This window comes from Cryptomeria japonica, chromosome 1 (assembly GCF_030272615.1).
Source record: "Cryptomeria japonica chromosome 1, Sugi_1.0, whole genome shotgun sequence".
NCBI lineage: Eukaryota > Viridiplantae > Streptophyta > Pinopsida > Cupressales > Cupressaceae > Cryptomeria > Cryptomeria japonica.
The window spans coordinates 517968753-517992527 of NC_081405.1; the positions used below are offsets into that span (position 1 = coordinate 517968753).

The 23775-nt window shown below is 38.6% G+C and overlaps 1 protein-coding gene across 4 annotated transcripts in view; it reads right to left on the reverse strand.

The window, feature by feature from the left end:
• Positions 1–23775, reverse strand: part of LOC131070317 (uncharacterized) — a 182963-nt gene that overhangs the window by 53557 nt on the left and 105631 nt on the right. For all 4 annotated transcript variants that reach the window (XM_058005824.2, XM_058005825.2, XM_058005826.2 and 1 more), the window contains one exon: positions 18082–18123. In XM_058005824.2, the coding sequence (XP_057861807.1) occupies positions 18082–18123 (42 nt within the window). The remainder of the gene's footprint in view (positions 1–18081; positions 18124–23775) is intronic.

Below are 23775 nucleotides of genomic sequence, written 5' to 3' on the forward strand. Positions count from 1 at the left end.
TGATGTTGGCGGCATATTGTATGTACAGGAATAATAAGTAATTAAGTAATTAGGAAGTACTTTGTTTGGTGATGTAACCGAGGGTAGGTAGTTACAGGTGCGATGGTTGTCCCTCGCACCCCCTCGATACCTTTATATACCATGTGATGTAACTTGCTAGGAGGACGATTATGAAGGGAATGGTATCTTTTTTGTTGGCTAGCAATTGATATACATTGTGTGACTTAATACATTATGACTCTGTTTATCTAAAATCTATGGCATTACTGTTCTTTGTTATGTATTTCATCTGCAAGCATTAAACTGTTCGCCCAGCGGGCAAACAACGAATATAATAGCACCTTCACTTCAACATTCAAACTTCATCTTGTCTTCACATTTTGGGATATCTTTGGGCTGGAGGCTTATGCTTTAAAAAGGTTTGGGCATTTTCGTGGGGTATTTTCAGTATTATCCTCGGCCTTTTCATAGGCGTGGGGTGGAATACACAATATCACTTTTCTCTCTGTGTTCCAAGTGCCAAGCTTCGGGAAATTTTTGGCGATTTTGAGGCAAAATTAGAAAAACGATTCATTGCCAAACAACCGAACTTATTACTTTTGCTGGCTTTGGTGGCCAATATCAGGGGTTTTGGCAGGAGTTGAAACTAATAGACTCAACCCGTATAGACTTTGTTTGACGCCATCTCTCCTTCAAACCCGCACTTTGTTCTTTATGTGGCATGCTCATCCTTGAGTCATTCTTGAGATTTCTATCGGGTTTTTGAGGCAAGGGAGAGAGAAATGTTTTAACTTCAAATCGACTCCCTCTAATTACTTCGGCTCATACTCGGCTAATGAAGGCAAAATTTTGAAAAAGAGCTTATTGAACACTAGGACTCAATGCGAAAAACTCCATGAGTCTATTTCTCACTATCGGCTCCTTTCTCTCATTCTCTTTCAATCGGGTAGACTGAAGGCACGGGTGGTCCCTATTCTAGACAAGGCGTGACGTGCGAGCACAATAGAATGTCCCCAGGTTAACTCCATCTTTTAATAGACTATTTTCTAAGTGTGTTAATAAAAAGATGTTTTATGGGGATTTTTTACTTGAGAGGGTGTTCCCCATGTATATCTTAGGTAACGTGTAAAATCTATGCTTGTATGATTTTCATTTTATTTATTTATATTTTGTTTATATTGATTAGAATCCTAAGATCCTAATTTCTAACAAAGCCAAACCAAAACTAATTGTTGATGCAACTCACTAGGCTATTTTGAGTGTCACTCTACAAACTTCAAACTTTGTGACCAATGCAATAATCGAGGTGGCACTCTTGAGGCTCAAACTATGCCAGGTCATCTACTAGCACATTAGGTAACTATTCAGAAATAGTTATACTCCATAGCTATCCAAAGTCGAGCCAAACATAGGAAATGATTTCCCTTTCATAGGAGACAATTCAACTTCTTAGCAACCCTTGGTCTCCATGACATCGATCGTTGTAATCTATATATGTGCATATATGTAACATCAAATAGATATATAATAGAGATAAGCAACGAATAGGCCGATAGTAGTCACACATCTTCCTCGAGATGTATGTCATGTATAGAATGAGCAGCTGGATAAAATTACATTTACCATTTAAGTTCTATATCTCTTTGTCTTTGCATGTCTCTAGAAAAGCTTTTGCATATGCCTACAACTTCATCTAGAGAGATGTCCACCAAGATTCATCAAGATTCATCTTGGTCCTCGAATCAATCATATTTGAGCAATTCATCTCCATCCTACATGTCCTATCAAATACAATTGAAGCACCTAAGCTTCAACATTGAACCTCAAGATCCATCAAACTACCTGCCAACTGGTTTCAAGATGGTCAAACTAATGCAAGAGGAGAAACACACAATGATTAGGAGCAAAATTGAAATACTTCTAGACCAACGAAAATTCTTGCTCAACCAATTTCAAAAAGTCCTTTATTAGGTGGTTATGTTTGACTCCTCATCAAGTAGAGCTTTCAAAAATCAAACCCAACTAGGTTTCAAGACAACCTTGGCATTCCTCTGTTTGAGGGTAAGATTAATGCTAATTTTGTAGATAACTAGTTAAATCAATTAGAATCTTAAGTTTCGATGAATAACTTCTCTAATGAAGAGAAGATTGAGATTGATCTCCAAAAAAATTCTTCAACTATCAAGAAGTGATGGCAAGCCCATGCACTTTGGAAGGAGGAAATACAAAAGGAAAACCTAAGCCAGCCTAGGAGCAATTCTTTGAAGCCTTTAAGGATAAAAACTATACTAAAGATGTTTACGCTAACCACTACATACTATGGTCACAATTGGAATAAGGACATGACCAACCAATCAAGGCCTACACCATTGCCTTCCACAAGCACTATGAAAATTTGAGCTCAAGTTGAGCTCATTCTAGTCGAAGCAACATCAATTCATCAAAAAGCATTAGCCTACAACTAGCCATCTAGTCCAACCTAAAGATAATCAAGTTCAAGATGATGGGAGAGGTCTATTGCTACCATTGAGGAGTTTAAGGAAAAGACCACCCCCACGCCACAGAAAATGTGACCTTTGGACAAGAGCACACCATTCAAGACTAGGAAGTGTTGTGACAAGAGTTGCTTTCTAACACTAACTGCCATACTCAATAGACTCTACTTACAAGGCTCCAAACAAAGGATAATGATGTCAAGTCCTCAAATGGAATCATGGACACAAATTCCAACGTTCTAGTCAACACTGCACAAAAGATACCTCAAGAAGCCAAAGCACTGTAATTATTCTAGTCACAAATGTGGTTGAAAGGACAAACACTAGACTTCATGATCAATGGCAATAGCATGATGATTCTAATCTCTTCAAAAATTGTTGAGAGATAAAAGCTAACAACCATGCCTCATCTGCAACCCAACAAGCTAGAATGGCTTAGTAACCAGCTCCTATATCACCCAAGTTATACATGCCAATCTCAAATGTCATTTTTCATGTGCTATTCATCATTTTTTGGAGGAGAATGTCTATGATAGAGTGCCAATGGAGGTTTGTAATGTTGGCAAATGCACACTCCAATGAGAAATTGTAGGTGATTGAAGGTATTGTCATTGATGGCAACCTTACAATCCTATGGCACCAGCAGACACCGGCACAGGGACAAACACCGGCACCGGCACCGGCAAAGATGTTCACCGACACCCTGACCAATAAGATTCTGTTTATTGTATTTTGTATTTAATTGTAAAATCTTTTTGTAAGCCAACAAGGCGAATTGTATTAGGACTCATATAAGTAATGAGATCTTGTAGAACATTTGTAATAAGAAAATATGCAAGATGCATAATATGTGTGAATATTAAGGCAGATTGTGGAATAAGGTTTATGATTACAGCAAGAGCTTAAACCGGTACTGAACCTAGCATAGCAAATGCTGATCCGAAGCAGTACATGATATTGGATTTACTTAATCCACTTTTGTAAGTCAGTGAGACTTCTCTTTTTGTATTTAAGCAGTGAGCTTTAGGCAGTTGGCCTTCCTGCATGTGCAGGCCCCTATTGTATCAGTAATATTCACTTATTGGCCAGTGAGCGAATATTGTGGGTCACAAATCCCACCGAGGTTTTTCCCACACCGGGTTTCCTCGTTAAAAATATTGTGTTATGGTGTGCTTTCTATGTTGTGGTTATTACTCTCATTTACTGCATTAATTCTTGTTTACCGGTATACTGTTTTGAGATACAATTCATTTAATCAGTTAAGAAAATTCACATACCGGTTAGATACTGATTCACCCCCCCCCCCCCCCCACCCTTAGTATCTTTGGGAATCCTAACATGTAAAATATTCCTTGGGCATCCATACATGCATAGTCATTAGGGTGTGTATAACACAAATCCTCATGGTGTAGTTGTAACCATAGTTGGAAAACTTGGACTTGGCAAGCCCAAAAACACAACTCAACAAAAGTTCGGCAAAAACTCAGCAACTTAAAAATTTGCTTAAATATCATCAGAAACACTTTTTTTGTTTGTAAAATTCAATGATAAGATGTATCTAGTTAGTCCATAAATGAGTACAAAAGTGTTTTCTATTAAATTTGATTGATCTAGAATGCATATTGAGTACAAAATTGTATCCTCATGTAGAATCTTGATATAATAGTTAGTTGACAACTGTTATGAATTTATGATGACTGGCTCTGAACATCACCATGACTCAGCATTATTCATAAATTGCATATTACAACATTTTACATCTTCCTCTTCCCTAGTCTAGTGAAACTTTGGGAGAGGTTCTAAATTTCTAATAATTACATTTGAATTTTTGATACTGATAGTATGATATTTCATCATTCAATGATGAAATTATGGTAGTGCTAAAATTAGTTGTCTACGTTCTAGATTTTTGTCTCCACTCACAAACACCCTCATTGTAATCAAATTTCTTATATGACAAGAAATCCTAATAACTAGTGGGGGCTTGGGAGTGGAAACCCCGATGGGTTTGGGAAGGCAACGATGGCAAGCTGCAAAGGTGTTATATGTGAGAAAAACCCAATGATAGAGGGAGTGTGGGGAATGTTTCATTCCCTCACAAGTCGAAAGTGGGAGTTAGGCGGCTATGCCCCCAAAAAATTTAGATAATTCTTTGGCACATCTATGCCTTTTTATTTATATAACAGGGATTTTGCCACAGACTCACCGAGTTTTTGTATTGAAGGTATTGCCTAGTTTATACCAAACACTCACATTGAAGGCTGTTTGTAGCAGAACCATGGAATTTTGAGGGGTTAAAGTGACTTTGGCACTAGAATGGTACAACTCTACTACAGGTCGCACCACTCTCAGACCTAACGTAATGATTTGAGCATGAACCGACTCCTTATTCTTCGTCTTTGAAGGCTGTTTGATGGTCTTGAATGAACCTATTGCTCTCATTTGGTGTTTGGAGGTGGACTTTGTGATTAGAGGGTATTTTACTGATTTTGTTGGATGATGTGTACAGAGTGAAAATTGGCATACTATGTGGAGGGATTTCTATTTATCATCAACGTGGACATGTTGGTGTGCTTTCATGAGGTTTATGGATGATTTTCTTGCAGCCCATACTTGTTAGCTCAATTTCCAGTGTATGCAGACCTATATCAGCAAGTATCAATCCTTAGTTAAAGGTATATTATTGCTAATGTTCAAGTTGGGTGGGTTATCTTCAATATTTGGTATATTTTGGGGGTGTGTTCAGCAGTTGCTTTGTACCAAAACTTCATTACAGCAGTTATTCAGTGATTATGATGCTTATGAACTAATCTTGCAACCCTTCAAAAGATTATACCGGCGAAGATTTTATCTTTATAAGCATTTACATTGTAACACTGTATGGTAATACCACCAGTGAGTTAATTTTGATTATTGTTGGTACATACCCCACTAAATGAGTGGTTTCTTGTAATCGCCCATCTCATGTCCCCTCCTTGATCGTTATACATAACCTAAACGAAGCAATTATTATTATTAATTAATAAAATATCTATTAACGAATGATTACTTAAAATTTATTTATTAATTAAATATTATTATTTAATTATTATTTATTACTAATAATTTTCTTGAAATATTTAAATAAAAAAATAAATCATTATATTATAAACATAATTTACATATTCTTGATTGTAAAAACACAGGTTCAAATTCTGAAATATAGATATAGCTCCTTATATAATATTTATTCATAATTATAATCTAAATGTTTAATTACTTTTAATTATTTTCATCATTCCATAAATTCATATGTTATTACAAAAATGTTATTTACAAATTCCAATTGGTAGTGATCATATATTTATTATAATATCTTATTTATAATCAAATGTTATTTTATCTATGTGGCCTTATTATGAGTAAGTATTTGGGCTGCAACCCACGTGATTGGTGGGGTGTGAAGAAAAGGCACGCAGCTTTTGGGCAAATCGGTGCCACCCTCCAAAGAGAGAATGTGCCTCTTCCGTAGGGATAAAGGGGCCCGATCTTCCCTAAGGAGAGGGGACAGAAGGAAGGGAGGTAAAATAAAGAAAAAAAAAGCCACCGAAGTCAATAAGAGGGATCAAGGGGAGGAAAAAAGATACGTATATTATCTACAGCCATCGAACATATTAGATCAGAACTGCTATTAAGTTACAGGCAGTAACAATTAAGTTACAGACAGTAATATCCTCATCCTTAGTGGTATGCATGGAGATGTCTTTAATAAGAATGTTTACTATATGAAGATTGGTAATGCTTATATATAATTTAATAGTAATATTAAACTAGACTGCAGTAAGTATGACAGTCATATTTAATATATAGTGGCAGACCAGATCTGATGTGCGTCAGATTTGTCTGCCTTTACAGACACCAATATACTAAGTACTAACAACTTACGTGGTATTAGTGAATTATACAAAAGGGTAATTAACAAATTGGTAGTTCATAAATACGTAACTAATAAATATATAAATGATTTATAATATAAGATAATATATTTATTTGTTTTTATGTTCAAATCAAAATAAAGATTATATATTTATATATATACATAGTGTCTTAATCAGACAAATGGTAATATTAGGTTGTGATCAATAGGAGTTCATAAAACAATAAAAGGAAGGAGAATATGCTTATCTTTGTTACTACTGCTAGTGTTTAAGAAGTTGGGAAAGGAGATGTTTCCATGTAGGGGACATTACAATTGGTTTGACACTTGCATTAAGAGTTATGATAGATGAACAATTTATTTGTTAATAGATGATTGATTGAGTAGTGGAATATCACTGTTTGGATTCATGTTAAGGTGGAGATGTCACCTAATATATTTAGCTTGAATCATAAGTATATTGAAATAGTTTATTTATGGTTAAAACATGTCTAAACCAAGTAGGGGACATTACAGCCCACCATTGGACAAGTGGAAGGAACTTGTTATTTCGGTTAAATGCAGAAAGTAAATGCACAGAACATAATGGAAATACATTAAATAACCAGTCTCTGTATTAATTCAACAGTCCATGTACATCAAGTGTTTATAACATTACATTTTACACGACTATCATGATGATTCTTCGAAGAAAAGGTACACAATATATAATACCCGAAGGGGTGCGACACAACCGTCGCGACTCCAACTACCTACCCGTCGGCTAACTAACTGACCGCCGTAACTCATTATTACCGATGACAACATAAACATAATATAACAACATAACATAATGATTATTCCCGGCAACATCATCCCCCCCAAGAAAAGAAGTCGACTCCGACGACTTAATACAAAATAGAGATGAACGGCAAGAACTACTGACGCCAGTCGGGCCCGGATCTTATACACTTGTTGCGTCCTTGCCTGAAAACCCTTTTCTACTACCATCCGATGCTCAAGTGCGGATTTCACCAATATTGCTTCCTTTGCCATGACAGTCCTCCTATACCTAACCCAAACTTGTCTGCAAAACACGTTTTTCAGTCTCAGCTTCCACCACCTGCTACTCAATTGATACTGTCTCCCTAGCCAATTTGTCCTCGATAGCCACCCGTGCTGCTCTCCCAACATCCAACTCTTGGGTACGCTGAACTAAGTCTCAGGCGAATATTGCCTCCAACCTGGTGGTCAGCTCCTCCCGAGCCCTCCATGCATCCACCAAGGCAACCTCACGTCCAGCCGAGACATACTCCGAGTTCCTCAAAGCGTACTAGTCATGCCTAGAGGTGGCCACAATCCGCTGGCACAAATGCTAGGAGACACCTCAAATCCTCCATCACACTCCCCAAAGGCTAAAAACTGAACTAAATAACTCCCTGGTGTCATACAACTGCGCAGACCTGCAATGCCTTCCCTCAAACTCTGTTTGTTCCCAACCTCCAAATCCGTCTCCCTCTACGGTTTATGGCTTCCCCGCCAATGCTTAGCTGGCTTCTTTCTCATAGTACAGACAACCACAACACTTCCCGTGGTATTCTGTAGCTCAAAAATAAACTGGGGGTCTGAGGGCAACGCCCCCAATGAGGTCGAGGGGCAGCGCCCCTGCGGGTTGAGGGGCAGTGCCCCTCGCGGGGTCCTGGGGCAGCGCCCTAGGTGCGCTCCCTGTCGTAGTACAGGGCGAGGTCGAGGGGCAACGCCCCCGCCGCCAACACCAATTTACAACCCTCAGAACCATACGAAAGTCCATGGCGCACAGCATTTCTGTGATATTTTAAGATGCCAAAAACCCTTCTTCTCACCAATTTACAACCCTCAGAACCATACGAAAGTCCATGGCGCACAGCATTTCTGTGATATTTTAAGATGCCAAAAACCCTTCTTCTCCACTCTGAATTTCCAATGTCTTGGCTTCAGACTCCAGCGAATCATTTTAAATCTGGTCGTCGTCATTTTTTTCTTTTTTTTTTTACAACCTCCCCGTACGGTCAACAAGAGCACTGACACCTCCGATCGTGCGGCCACCTTCCCAATCGTGCGACTACCTTCCCGTGCGGCCTACACCCCTCCACCGTACGGCGGACCATGACGACAGAGCAACTGCGCGGCTTTGTGTGCGGCGTGTGCGACTGTGCGGGGGTTTATGCTGGGTGTGCGGTTGACCACCGCACGATGGCATCCACCGCCGGTGTGACCACCTTCGGTGAAGCCGGTGGCCTCACGTCTTTCTTCTTCTTTTTTCTCTTTTTTTTTCTTTCTTCTAGTAGTACGGTCATCTGCTGTACGGCCCCGTGCCGTGGTGTTTTTTTACAATTTTTTTCTTGCCGTACAGTTAACTGTCTCGTACGACCGTACGGTTTTTGTTTTTTTTTGTTTTTGTTTTTTTATAAGTTGTCTAGAGAGTCTTCGGCTCGGGTCCCCTGTCTCTGGGATCGCCCTTCATCCTTCTCGGTTTTCCTCGCCCCCAAAAGTCTCCTACTTTTGTCTCGTGCCTCTCGAGTCGCCTGCCCAGCCTCTTAGGTCCCCTTCCATCCTCTCGGGTCCCCCTTCGGGCTCTCGGGTGTCTGTCCGGCCTTTCGAGTCCCCTGCGCGCTTTGCGTGGTAGGGTTTCAATTTGTACCCGTTGGTGGCCAATCTATTTTTCAATGTCCATCCGAAGACCTGGAACCACAAATTCTATAGGGACCACGATCTCCTTCCCGTACATAAGAAGAAGAAGAAGAATAAAGATTTTGAAGACTGCGGTCTTCCACACAGGGTTCCAATCGTTGCCAACACTCTTCGGATTATCTACGTCGCCAAGGTTTGGGGCGTCTCCCTTCCAATATTCTTTGTATTCCGGCAGGTACACCTCTGTTGGTTGCTCTGGTTCCTCTACTTCGAGCCTGTAGCTTTGGAACATTTCGTAATCCTCCATTTGCCAGTGGAAGAGCCCGTTAAGTGAGCATACCTCATCTTCAGAACATCCCTCCAATTTGAGCACCCCTTCACTGTTCGACTCCATCGCATTCTTGCCCTTGCTTTCATCGAGACCCCCTTCCCCTTTATTAGAGTCCTCTGAGTCCGAGTCGGAAGAGGCGAGCTCTTCGCCGACATCTTGGGTGTGTAGGTCAATGGTATATTTCCGCCCTCCCTTCTCCATGGAAAGTGTATTTTTCTTCCAGTTGTGGTTTACCCTTGCGTTGATCAACCACGCTCTCCCCAGGATGGCGTCATAGCCTTTCTTCTTCAAGGGAATAACCACGAAATCTAACAAGAATGGTTGTGTACCAATTGTCACTTGCTGGGCCATCAATAGGCCGAGTGGCTTAATGCCGTGTTGGTCCGCTCCCACCAGGTTGAATGTGGGTGGCCACAGGGTGGGCTTCCCCAGCTGCTTCCATGTTTCTTCTGGTAGTACATTCACCCCAGATCCCCCGTCCACAATGGTGTCCTTCAGAATGGTCCCACGGATACCCATTTCTACCACAGCTGGGTGTCTACCACTGCTCAAGGCTAGTAACATCGGGTCAGTCGAAGGGCTAACGGAAACCTCCACCTGTGGTGTACTCTTTGAAGTGGTGGCGGGAACCCCTACCTGTGGTGCACTCGACGATGCGGTGGCGGGAACCCCTACCTGTGGTGCACTCGACGATGCGGTGGCGGGAACCCCTACCTGTGGTGCACTCGACAATGCGATGGCGGGAACCCCTACCTGTGGTGCACTCGACAATGCGGTGCTTTGCACATTGGTGAGGATGGCAGTCCTCAATTGTGGCATAGAGTCTAGAAGGTCTTTTACCTTTATCGACACCTCTATCTACAAGATTTGCCCAATGATGTTATTTTTCGCTTCCGTACGGAATGATGTACTCGCCACCTCGTTGTCCCGTCGTTCGGTCGTCATCTCACGTTCAATATTGGCCTTTGCCTCCCGTAATCTCTCCTCCGTACGGGGGTCGGGATAAATGGCTTTTTTCGTCTGGGCGCGGGTGATCACCAGTACTTCTTTCTCACCAGTCTTCTCATCCTTCTCAATGTTGAGGAGATTAACCCCTGCCTGCGGGCAATTTGCGTCCTCATGGTCGCCTGGCCCACACCAACGATAGAGGTGCTGAGGGGTGGCTTCCTTCGTGCAATCACAGGCGAAGTGCCCCCACTGATTACAAGCCCTACATTGGATAATTGGCCGGCCCTTGGCGTCATACTGGATACGGCTTCCGTTATTGTTATTGTTGCTATTCCTTCCGCCGCCGCCGCATCTGTTGTCCCAGTATCCTCCAGATGATGCCGTTGTGTTAGTATGTTGGCCGATACCCGCTGGTGCGGATGTTGTGGCCTGCTCCGTGAACAGCACCTGGTTCATTTGCGTACTTCGGGTTTGCATGTTGCATGGGCACTCCTTGGTGGAGTGTCCCATCACTTGGCAAATCTTGCAGAATGCCTTCTTTTGGCAAGTACCCTTTGTGTGCCCTTCCTCTTTGCACTCAGTGGACCATATGTCCCCTTCGTTCCGACCAGTGCTTCTCATTATTTTGAATTCCTTTCTCATTCGCTCCATGTCTTTCTGGAGCGCTTGCACCCGTTTGCCAGCCTCGTCGTTGCTGCTGCTTTCCTATGAAGAGTCATCGTCCTCAGATGAGGATTTATTACTTTTCTTCTTCTTTGATGTTTTGTGTTCGCTCTCCAGGTCCATCACCCTATTATAAGCGTTGTCATATGACGTTGGGGGTACAATTTTCATCTTCCTCCATAGGGAGGATTTCAACCCTTTAACGAACCATCGTTTCTTCAATCCATCTGCGGGTTCGCTTTCCATTTTACCCAAGAGTTCTTTCAGCTTCCGACTGTATGCCTGTACTGTCTCCCTGGTACCTTGTTTGGTACTGTATATCTCCGTTACAATTTCATTGTCATCACGGAGCAACCGAAACTCCCCCGTGAATTCCTTCTGTAGATTGGCCCACGTGGCCACTTTTTGCTTGTCCACATCGGAGTACCAATCTATGGCAACTCCTCATAACGTGGCTGGGACCTGCTGTACCTAGTCATCCTGGTCTGTTACTCCATTGGCGGACCAAATGGTTTCACATGTACGACAGTGCCGTAAGGGGTCTTCCTTGCCCTCCCCTGTGAACTTTGGCAATTTTTGTTTACTCGCCATCCCACCGCTGAGTCTCGCTCCTCTAATTCCTTGTGTGCTTGTACTTGGCGATCCTTCGCCTCCTGCAACTGAACCTCCACTCGTGGGTCCTCCGGAAAAAGTTGTTGACACCGAACCGAACAAATTGCCTCTCGTACGGTACCCTTGTGCTCCCTCGGCACCTTCGGTTGTACCGTCACCTTCCGCTATCTCCCTCCAGTTGTCCTCCGAAATGGACAAATTCTTTAGCAAGTCTCTGGTAGCGTCGATCAGGTTTAGACTTCGCCTTGTTTGTTCCACCAACTCTTCCCGACTTCTTACCCTACGGTGGTATTCTGGCGAACTATAGAGTTCTCCTTCGGCACCCTCCATGACTCCTTCTCCATTCCCTTCGGGCAACCCTACGACAGTGTAATTCTCTCCGTCTATCTCTCCCTCCACAACCTCCATGACACCTCCTGGGTTCCCTTCGGGCAACCCCTCAGCCGGTCATCCTTCAGCAAGCAGCCTTAGCCTACGCCTTCATTCTATCTGTTGTCTGAGATTCAACGCGGTTTGTGCCACTTCCCATTCATCACTCTGTATCTTTTTATTTTTGTCCTTATTTAGTCTATTGGGCATAAGTCACTTCCATACACAGCAAACACACGCCATGTACACAAAAAAACTTTTATTATTTTTATTTTTATTTTGCCTTTCGGCCACAATTTATATCAGCAGTGTGTCGGGATTATTACAAGGTTCAATTTCCTCCTGGCCTGGCGCCATCTCGTTCCGTTTCCCATCGGTTGTTCTCTTCGTAGAGTTGCAGAATTTGTTGTCGTCGCTCTTCCTGGGCAATCTCCTCCAGGCGGGCCTGTTGTGCCAGCGATGCCTGTGCAAGCAACCGGGGGAGGTGGTTCATCAACCGGTTTACTGCTGAGCTAACCTCTAGCGCTGTCCACATGGCACTTGGTGGGATTTCTGCCTCCGCCGCCTCTCGTCGGACGTAGGTCTGAATGGCTACCTGGAGCAAAATTGAAAATTCTCGCGTTGACGTGTCTTCTCCTGTGTAAAGTTCTGTTCGGACGTCGTCAGCCTCTGGGTTTATTTCACCAACAGGTAGGCCCATTGTGTCTGTGTGCCATCCGTGTCTTCCATTCCCGAGTACATCTAGGCAACGGCGCCAAATGTTTGCCCTCTCGGGTAAACGGTTAAATGCAGAAAGTAAATGCACAGAACATAATGGAAATACATTAAATAACCAGTCTCTGTATTAATTCAACAGTCCATGTACATCAAGTGTTTATAACATTACATTTTACACGACTATCATGATGATTCTTCGAAGAAAAGGTACACAATATATAATACCCGAAGGGGTGCGACACAACCGTCGCGACTCCAACTACCTACCCGCCGGCTAACTAACTAACCGCCGTAACTCATTATTACCGACAACAACATAAACATAATATAACAACATAACATAATGATTATTCCCAGCAACAAAAACATGTCTAAACCAAGTAGGGGACATTACAGCCCACCATTGGACAAGTGGAAGGAACTTATTATTTACTTTTAGTTGTTTAAACTTTCTCACCCAAAAGTGGATTTGCCCCTAAGATTTCCCATGAAAGTGGAAGTGTCATTGTAATTCCTGCTGAATAAGCACATGTTTACTTTTCTGTATTGCAAATGCATCCCATGAATCAGCTCGCCACCTGATGCTTTCCTTTCAGCAATTTGCTTTTAGTTATTTGTGATCCTGAACACCAAATACTCTCACTTTACCCTTACTATGATCTGGGTGATCAAAAAGTGGAAAGCAAGTTGTTATACATTTCATTTCAATTGAAAGCTAACAGATTTATAAAAAAAAAATTGAGGGTGGTTATTACAAATTGGGGTCAGGTGTACAGTTGGGTATGGCTACATTTCATTTCTATTAATTGCTACAATCTAACTGAAGCAAAACACTTGTTAAGGAAACATTTGGGAACACCCTCCTAGGTTTAAGCTGAGCTTGAAGTGCAAGAAATTTTACCTACTCTTGTAGTAGGCCTTCAACCACCTTCAATCAATTAATGAGCTCCCCTTGATCTTCTTGAAGACAACCCCTGGTCCTGAAGGTGAGACAAAATTCTAGGATTGTAGACTTGTAGTTCTGCAACCTAATCATAGCTTTCTCTAATTTAAAAAACAGTCCACAGCCAACAAGATGGAGAATTATAGACTTGTTCTTCTTTGCAGTATGGTTCACAAAATATTAAAATCCTTTCCAAATCAAAGGCTAATTTGCCTAAAACCATAGTGGCAAAAATCTTTCTCAGTAATAAGTTGGCAAACTATTTACAATTAATTGACAAAAAATCAGATTAGGAGTAAGGAAAAATTTTAAAAAGCTACTGACAAAAATTTGGGAAAAACAAGGTATGACAAGAAACACACAATTTATTTGTGGTTTTCTAGGGCAAATATTGGTTGACTGATTTTGTTCAAAAATTGTAAAAACAAAAAAAACTGGCATTATGCCAAATTGCAATTTATTTCATAAGTTTGTGATTTCAGTAACTCTGATTGAAACCTTCACTCCCAAAGTTAATCATAGAAGCACAATCCACATTTGTCCCTAATGTCGGACAATATTATTGCCATTAGGAAATAATTATACTCCCTACAACTCAACAGCTCGGGCATCATGACCAGTCTTCCACATATACAAGGCCTTTGACAAATGTAGCGGGGATCTCACTGAACAAATGCTACAAGCCTGAAGTACTCCTCTGACAAAATAGAAAATCAGCAAGGCATGACAACATAAAACTAAAGAATTTTGGCACTGAAAGAGGATGATAAAGGAGGACTCAACAAGGCCACTTGTTCAAAGTTTGATGATCCTTTCTTGCAGAAGGTTGTCAATTTAACTATCATGAAGAGGCAAATGCCCTGAAATGTTCCAATCCAGCAATATAAAGGCCCACAACTTATTAAAATAATACTATATTTAGTCTATGATGGTCATCTTAAGCTCTTTTTATTTAGAGTCATCAGGTAGTCTCTACTTTAGCGTTACTTGTAACTCCTGCTAACAATTGTTTCTTTTTAGAAACATTGTCTTGTAAATTCTATTTAAGGAGCCATCCTCTCCTTTGTTAATGCATCGAATTATTTGAACACAAATATCCTCCTCACAACACCAATAGTGAGTCTCCTTTACTAGTTCCATCACCAAGATTGGCTTTGGAACTGCCTCCTCCAGTTTACACATTGCAGATTCCACAAAACTGATAGATGTGATAGAAGAAGTTATACAGAAATGCAAATTCTCACACAGTTATTAGCAATTTCAAATCCAGATTGAGAGACTTTGGGTGACCCTCATCTTCTACAAGATGAACCCAATGGTGTTTCTATAATAGGGTATATTGAATATGAAACTGATTTTGATGAGGTAGCAAACAGCATTGCCATGCACTTGATGTTTACAAGTATTCATAGGATTGCAAAGCTGCAAAAGAGCATGAAAAGGTGTAATATTCCCACTAATTTTTTTTTCTTTTTGATCACAACAAATACTACAATGCACCCGTTAAAGTTAGGAAATATAATCTCAATACTGCTGAAAGTAACCCTTCCACTTTCTGATCACCAAGAGCCCAATGTGGGAAGGTGAGAGCATACAGTGATAAGGGGTTCGTTAGCTCACTAATCTGCTGGAAATCACAATGCAAGTACAATACTGGGCGGCAAACCAGCCCCTTCCATTTTCAGCGGGATGAAGACCAAGAACTTGGCGGTAAACCAGCCAAGGGAACAAAAGCATAACCAAAACCAAATCACTTTACCGCTTATGCAACGGGAGGACTTATACACAAAAACTATCACTCAACCGCATATTTCAGCAGGAGGACAATACCACTCCACCACTTATTCAGTGGGAGGACAGAAGTACAAATGAAATTACAAGCACTAAGGCGGCCCAGGCATGCTCTTCCACTTATGCAGTGGGGATTACAATGAGCACTTCAAGTTCAATAAGAGGTTAGTACTACTAACCAATGATACAAGATGATTACAATGAAGTACTACAAACATTCAATCATAGACTAAAACTGATTTCAGGTTAAAACATAAAACAACAATTCTGATATAAATACCGGCATCTCCAGAAATGAGCTAGCAACACAAAAATGCACACAACTCTTCCAAATCAGCTCCAAAATCCTCACAAACTCAGACGAACAACTGCTAAGACCAAGGTGAACAAACAAGAAGCTCAAACCAGCACCAAAATCACCACACTGATGGCATGCAAACCAAGGCAACTCCAGAAAAGGTATGGCCAGCTAGGAATTTCGATTTGCTCTCATAAATTCCAATAACACCAAATCAAACGCCCTTCCAAAGGAATGATTGCCTCTCCAATACGCTTCCGACAAGCCTCTACCCAAAAGAAACAGACACTCAGGCAGAGATCTATGAACAGAAATCCGCTTCAGCCACTCCAAACCAGCAACACAGAAAACTCACCAAAACTCTGAAACTGAAAATCCTAACACCAAAATCCACTCTCAACACACCAACTAGCTAGGTACTATATTGCAAGTACGAAAGTGTGATAGCTAGGAAGCCTCAACTCCGAAGCTCAGTTTTGCTCTCCATTTCGGCAGCATAACAATGCAAATTCTTTAGATGATCTAAATGAGAGCCCAAGTCTCTTATTTATAACTTTTTGCTCTCCCAAATTCAAATGCAAATGCACCCAAATACGCCCAAATTACATGCCGCTTCACTACACCCCAAGGGCGCCCAAACACATTTGAAATATATTAAATAAATCCCCTCAAAGATAGCGTCCCCTTCCCTTAGGCAAGTTCGAACTTTGCCTAGGACAAGAACTTGCAAACAAAAGTTAAAAACATATAGTGATGCTCATGAAATAAGTTATATTTCTCTTATGCCATTGACTTAGGAAAAATTGATAAAATCACCTAAATAAAATAAACTTGTATTTCCCAAAGTCGTCCAAAATATAATAATTAAATATTAACCTTAGAATGTAGTGTTAATATTTAATAAATCATTCTGCAAGCCAAATACTGCTCAAAACCCAAATGAATTGAGGACTGAAGTGTCGAACCATCCACTGGACTGAACTGAATCTTTGAGCTGCCCTTCTATAAATAGAACCACTTGAACTGATACTTACTAAAAATGGTAAGTCATGCAATACTGCTCCGAAAAACATAATCTTCGCACCCAGTGACAGAACATGGAAAACTCAGTAAGATAGCATCATCCAAACAGTCAACCCCTAACTTACTAAAAATAGTAAGTTCATGCTGCACCAACGTTTGAAACCCTAATTTTTCATTCCACATAGCCTACGGGTCCCTGAAATAGGCCAATGGACCACTGAAAGCACATCATTGAGAAGGGGACATTACAAAAGGGAAAAAAATAAGCAAAGGAGGAGAAAGTATGGATGGAAGCACCAATGGAACAACAATATCTCTTCCCCTGTATTGTTAAGTTACAGGAAAAGGGTGATTTATTGGCCTACTCTGTGAGGTCTGTTCATTTTTTTTGTGATGGATAAAAGATTTTTTCCTAAGGAAGACCATACTCTTATACTAAACACATGCAAAATTACACTAATATATCAAATGTTCTCTATGGAAGATGAGAGTACACAAACATCTAAAGGTCAAAGTTGTGTTCTAATTCCTACTACCTTACATAAAGATCCATGTTGCACAAGGGATGATTACAAGTCAAGCTGTTTTTTTCTTCATTAGAGAATGCACTTTCATACCAACATGCAAAATTACACCAATATGCCAAATGTTCTCTATGGAAGATCAAAGTTGTTTTCTAGTTCCTACTACCTTGCATAAGACCCAAGCTGCACAAGGGATGATTATTAGTCAAGCTGTTTGCATGAAGTTTTTCTCACGACAAGGTTGATGAATTTTGATCTAGTCAAGCTTCCCAAAAAATATCTTCTTTGGAGACGAAACGTATGATGCAAAAATAGCAGTCCACTTGAAGATTTCTTGATTAGACACTTAATTATTTAAGGCTTGCTTTATGTTCAAGAAAACTGTTTTTAGAGTAGATCTTTAGTAAGTTGCTATCTATTTATCTTAAAAAATAGCATTCTTGAAATTTGAAACATGCAAAATATTGTAAAAAATCATGAACAAATGATTTATAGAAACTTAAATGGGGACAAATGATACCTTTATTCTTACTTGCAGCTGAAATTGTTCAAGCCAACTTACGTAATTTTGTATATATATAAATATATATTATGAGTTGAATACAGATTGGTAGATATTGTAGACTTTGTATTGCAGTAGTTCATCAAATCAATAGCATTAAAATTGACAACCAAATTCACCTAAAAATATTTATTTCATCTATAATGGCAAATGACAAAATAAATGATTCAAAAAAGTTATAGAAAATATTCGTAAAAGGAAGTTCAAGAAAGGAAAAAAAGTTAAAGTTGAAGCACTCACGATTAACTTGTATAGAAGGCACCTCCCTTGAGCATGGCACTTCTGTTCATGACATACTAGTGTATTTTAGATACAGAAAACGAAACAATACATATAATCCAAAGAAGACTAGACTAAGTAAATGAAAATATTTGTGCCCATACCAATCAGATAAATTAAAAATGGCTATTAATGACCAGGATTCTTGAAGATTTTGACATCTCAAAAGCAGCATTTCATTGAAAAAAAATCTATAAAATATTTCACTCTTTGATACAGCACTCCTAAACTTCACCTTGAAAACAAATTTAAACTTAACAATAAAAACGGCAATTTATTATAAGGCTTTAGTTAAAAACACATTTCATAAAGGAATTACAACAACCATGCATTCTAGAACTGTCAACGATATCAATTAAGAAAATTGTTTACTTGAACATGCATCAATCGATGGCTCGGTTAATTAGGCTAGGGATTTTTATATAAATTTAACCTTCAGAACATCTACCATAAAGATATTCAAAACTAAAATACTGAGCAATCATGGAAATGTATCTTCATCAAGCAGCACAGAAAGGTAGATGTGGCATGTGACTTTGTGTCCTCCCTAAGATCCAAAGTATATGGTCCTCAAAATCAAGAGAGTCAATTCCTAATGTGCATCTTCCCTTGTAGACTAGATTATGAATGCACGTGGGTAAATAGTAAGTCTCAGATGTCTAAACAGTAAATACTCAAATTATTTACTTTATTTTCTTTATTTTTAGTTTAAATACTCAAAGTAGATGTAAAATTAGAAGTGTAGATTAAAATTTCAAATTTTAAAACTGCAGTAGATCAAAAACAGCATGTTGAAATTCGTAAAGTTACTTGATTTCAACAGCTCTTGACTTTGAGGACCTAGAGATGGCTTGTGACATATGAAGATTACTCAAAAACATATGGATCTCATCACTGCTCATGCAGAGTTGTTTCAGGCACTTAATTTGTCTGCCAAACTTTGCTCACCTAGTTGAGCTAGTGAACAACAAATAGTGTCCAAAATATGTGTTCATTATCTCATCTCAATCAACCCATCCATTGTTCTACAATATATAACATTGTTCATTAAGACTTGGGGAATGTTTTGAAACTCAACCACCTCAATAGACTATGAACATATTTGTAATTAAGTTTGCCTCCTTTACCTACCCTTCACAATGAATTGCACTAAAATACACTACTCTTTTAGGGCCAACACAATGACATAATTAAGGACCTATTTTTGAAATTATTCTATTCATCAGAAACAATGGACAACTACATTTTGGCCCATGAATTACTTAATGGACTACAATAAAGTATCTACAAGTTTTGTTGACTTGATCAATAAGCTAGTGCATATCTTTTCATAACTTACAACCCTATAAATGTCAAATTTATCCCCCTCACCATTTCCTACCAATATGGTGATCCTACGAGGTTGAAAGGAAGCCCACTGGCATAAATATAACACACAATATGCTTATTTGCATTGTTCCTTACCTCATCATGGGATGTCCTTTCTAATGGGCCTACATATTTTGTCCTTCTGCATGAAAGAGATGGGCATTGTTTTCTTTTGAATGCAATAGCACAAAAAATGGATGTGTGGCAGCCCGCTTTTGAAGAAATCAAGGATAACCCAATAGGTGGCTTTTAGGATCATTTCTGGGGCAAAGAATGAAACTTTGATCTAGTTATATCAGTCACACAATCTGCTTCATATTGCTCTTTCATATAATTTGTCTCTTTCAAAACCCACGTTTGGTTGGCCCATGACAAGCTTTGATTCCTTGGATAGAAATATAACACAAGTGGGACTATCACCCATCTATGGGAGCTACTGTACTGTAATGTCCCTGCTAGTTAGAGATCACTTTCCTGCAAAACAGACTGTTAGAATGCAACAAAATATATATTACCAATCTAATTTACAATTAAACTTCAATTACTTAATTAAAACTAATCTCAATTCTTAGGTAATAAAAAGGATACGAATGAAGTGTTGGGATATGTCCTTAGGCGGTTGTAATGCCTGCCTTCTTGGAACCCATCATGGTTCCAAGCCTTACCAGGGAAATCGATGGATAATTTGACTCCCGTCTTGGATGTAGCATCTTACATCCAAGCCTACCAAGGAAGATCATCATATATGATCAATTCCTTGCCTTGGATGATACATCTTATCATCCAAGTCTACCAGAGAAGACCGCCAAGATCCGTCTCTTCTTGGGTGAGATTTTGACACCCAAGCCTTTAACATTTATGCATATGAGTACTCAGTATATACTACCTACCAGGGATTATCAAAATCCCGAATTAGGCTAAAAGGATTTTCTCCCAATAGCCTCCATCACATAGACAAATCATTATTATTCATATAACATTTTATATTTCATTATCATTTTTAATCTATAATTTATGCCTGCCTCTACATATTTTTTAATTACTATTATTGATTCTACATACACACATATATCCTACATATATATATATATATATATATTGGTACGTATACATGAGACAATATTATTATAAAACTATCACTCTATCAAAGAGACAGATCCATTATAAACATATATGTGTGTGTGTGGCACACACGTCCACACACATATATATTCTTGTGGTGTAAAAACTAACCTGTTTAACCATAATTAATCTATTTCTATACATTTTGACTTAAAACTAACTTGAGTAGGAGACAATCTATCTTAACATAAATAAAAATCAATGATAACATAATATTTTTCCTGATATTGAATTGATATATATATATATATATATATATATATATTATAATTACTGTACTAATATCTATTATTATATCAATATCTACACTTCTAATCTTTATTTTATTCCTTATTCTGATTTGAGTATATAAATATACATAAACAAATAAATGAATTAAATAATATTACCTATGGTTTATGTATTTACTGATAACCTATTATATCAATTATTAATACTGCCACTGGTAAAACATTATTAGTTATTAATATATTTAATGGCTGGTAATGGTAAACAGAACTGACACATGTCAGATCTGGTCTGCCACTCATGAAATTATGTATTACCGTAGTGCCTATTTCAGTCTATGTTAATATTATTATTCAAATTCTGCATAAAGATATTATCAGACTTCATTAATTAAACATACTTATTAAACACATCCCATGCATACCACTAACAAGGAAGTTGCTATCTGTAAACTTTATGACAGTTCTGAATTAATCTTCTCGTTTTTCTTCCCTTGACCCAATAAGGTTGTAAAAGAATCAGAAAGTAATTGATGATGAATAAAGAGATTGTGAATACCCTCTTATACCATGCACTTAGGATGAGAAGTTACGTGGATAAGGCATGTCTCATCTCTCTTTGTGATTACCTTCCTTCCTAACACATACTAATCGTAACCTTGATAATTAATGCTATCCGTTGCATCCATCTTATGTTAACCACTCATGTATAATTAATCTTCCGGTGATTAATATAACTGGTCCACTTATCAATGAATATAATTTATGTTTCGACAATATCATGTATCCCTCAAAGATGGATGGTCTTCTCTTTCCAATCAATATAGCAGTGGATATATTTATTTCTGATGTTTGGCTGGGTATTATCGTGTTTCTTATACCAAGCATTGTCTATTATTCTTGCCTTGGTCGATGATATTCTTGTGTGATCATCGTATATGTATACGTTACATCTTACCTTTTATAATTCCGTAGACTTTTACTTCCCAATACTTTTCGATACTCCACCGATCTGCATTTGTTTCTTTGTGCGGAATTTTACTATGAGCGAAGGGATTATAATCTTCCCTCTGGCCTAATTTACTTTTTGATATTGCTTACGTGGCTGGCCATATGTCTTCGTTTAGGTTCCATATGTGTTTTGCCTTTATTACTCTTTCATTGCTATCCAATTCTTTATGCAGATAGCCACTGATATTTGATAATTTATATTTGATAAATATGAAATTTATATTAATATTTAATAAATATAAATTATATATTAAATCTTGTTTATTATTATTATTAAGATTTATTTAGTTCATTCTATTCATTTATTTAGTTAGTTATATATATATATATATATTTTTATGTTTTAATTGTATTATTAAATTTTATTTTAGAGCGGGCATTATCATGTTTTTGATTGTTTAGATGGGGGCATCACATGTACTCAATATGGAAATCATTTTATAGTGCTGAAAAGATAATCCTCACCTTCAAGAAGCTACTCAATAATTGTCATGTGTCACCAATGCAGTGAAAAATGGTATGTTTTGAAATCCCTAGCCAAACCTTAGCTCACAACTCTAAAACTCCACACCATTCTAGACTCTATACATGTATCTACATGATTTAAAATTCGAAAAAAACAGATCAAAAAATAAAATTAAGGTAGCCCTAGTCTACCATCACTTGATGAGAAAATGGATAAGAGATTATAAACAATAATAAAATATTTTTGAAAATAAAATCTTCCGGAGCTTGGAATAAAAAAAAAATTAATAACTTACCTTGAATGGAGATTCTCCCTTATGCAAGGTCTATAATCTGCTTGGCACCTTTCTAACTCCTTGATGCATAAGAATTGCAAAGCATGATGTTTGAACACAAAGAAAACTAGCAGACCTAATCAATGGGTCGAAATGGAGATTTTAGGAGTGATGAATAAGAGGTAAGAATGTATCTTTTGTTTTGTGCATTGTTAGTGACATTGGATTTCACATTATAGGTTCATCGGGGTCTCTTTTTAATTTTTATGTTTTTTTCTAAATGAATTTTCTATGTTTGGGATAGAGACATGCTCTTCTTGGATTCACCCATGTTGGCCTAGGGTTCTACCTGGGCTTGTGGATTCTCAAGCAAGGATCCATACCCAATCCCTACCAATTTAGCTACAAGATGGGTTTTGGCAAAATCCAATAATAGAGGTTTCAAGGATTAGGCGGCAAGGACGAGCTAACCTGCCCTCTTAACCCCTTTCAATTTTGCACCTTTTTGGAACACCTCCATTTTTTGGGACACCTTGGTCCCCAATACAACCAAGTGATATATAGATGTCATGGCAGCCCCTTTAGCACTTTCCTATTGTGAAGTCTCCACTTTGAAATAGAATTTAATAATAAATAATAAAATTAATATATTAAAGAGTTAAATTAAAATACAAAAGAATATAATTAAGATTTAATTAAGTTAATGAATAGTCAAAAGACATAAAATGAAAAGTTGTCACTCCCTCAAATATGAGATATAAAAGGGAGAAGAGAACTTCATTTGAAGGGGGCATAATTTGGGAATGGGAAGTGCAGGTCTGATTTAAATAAGAAGTGCAGATCTGATTGTGAAGGTTGTGTCCCTTTCAAAGGGCAGAAATAATGAAGAGTTGCTTATGGTGAAAGGGTGTGTCTCTTGCCAAAGGGCATACATGATGAAGAGGTGTCACCTCTCCCTCACATTGAGAGATATAAAGGAAAAGAATCAAAAGCATCCACTGACATCATCATTGATCAGATCAGATCAGAATTGTTATTAAGTTACAGGCAGTAACATCCTTGTTCTTGGTGGTATGCATGGGGATGTGCTTAATATATGCAGCCTAATAATATTCTTCTGCAGAATTTAGTAGTAATATTAATAATATAGACTGCAATATGTATGACAGTCATACTTAATATAAATT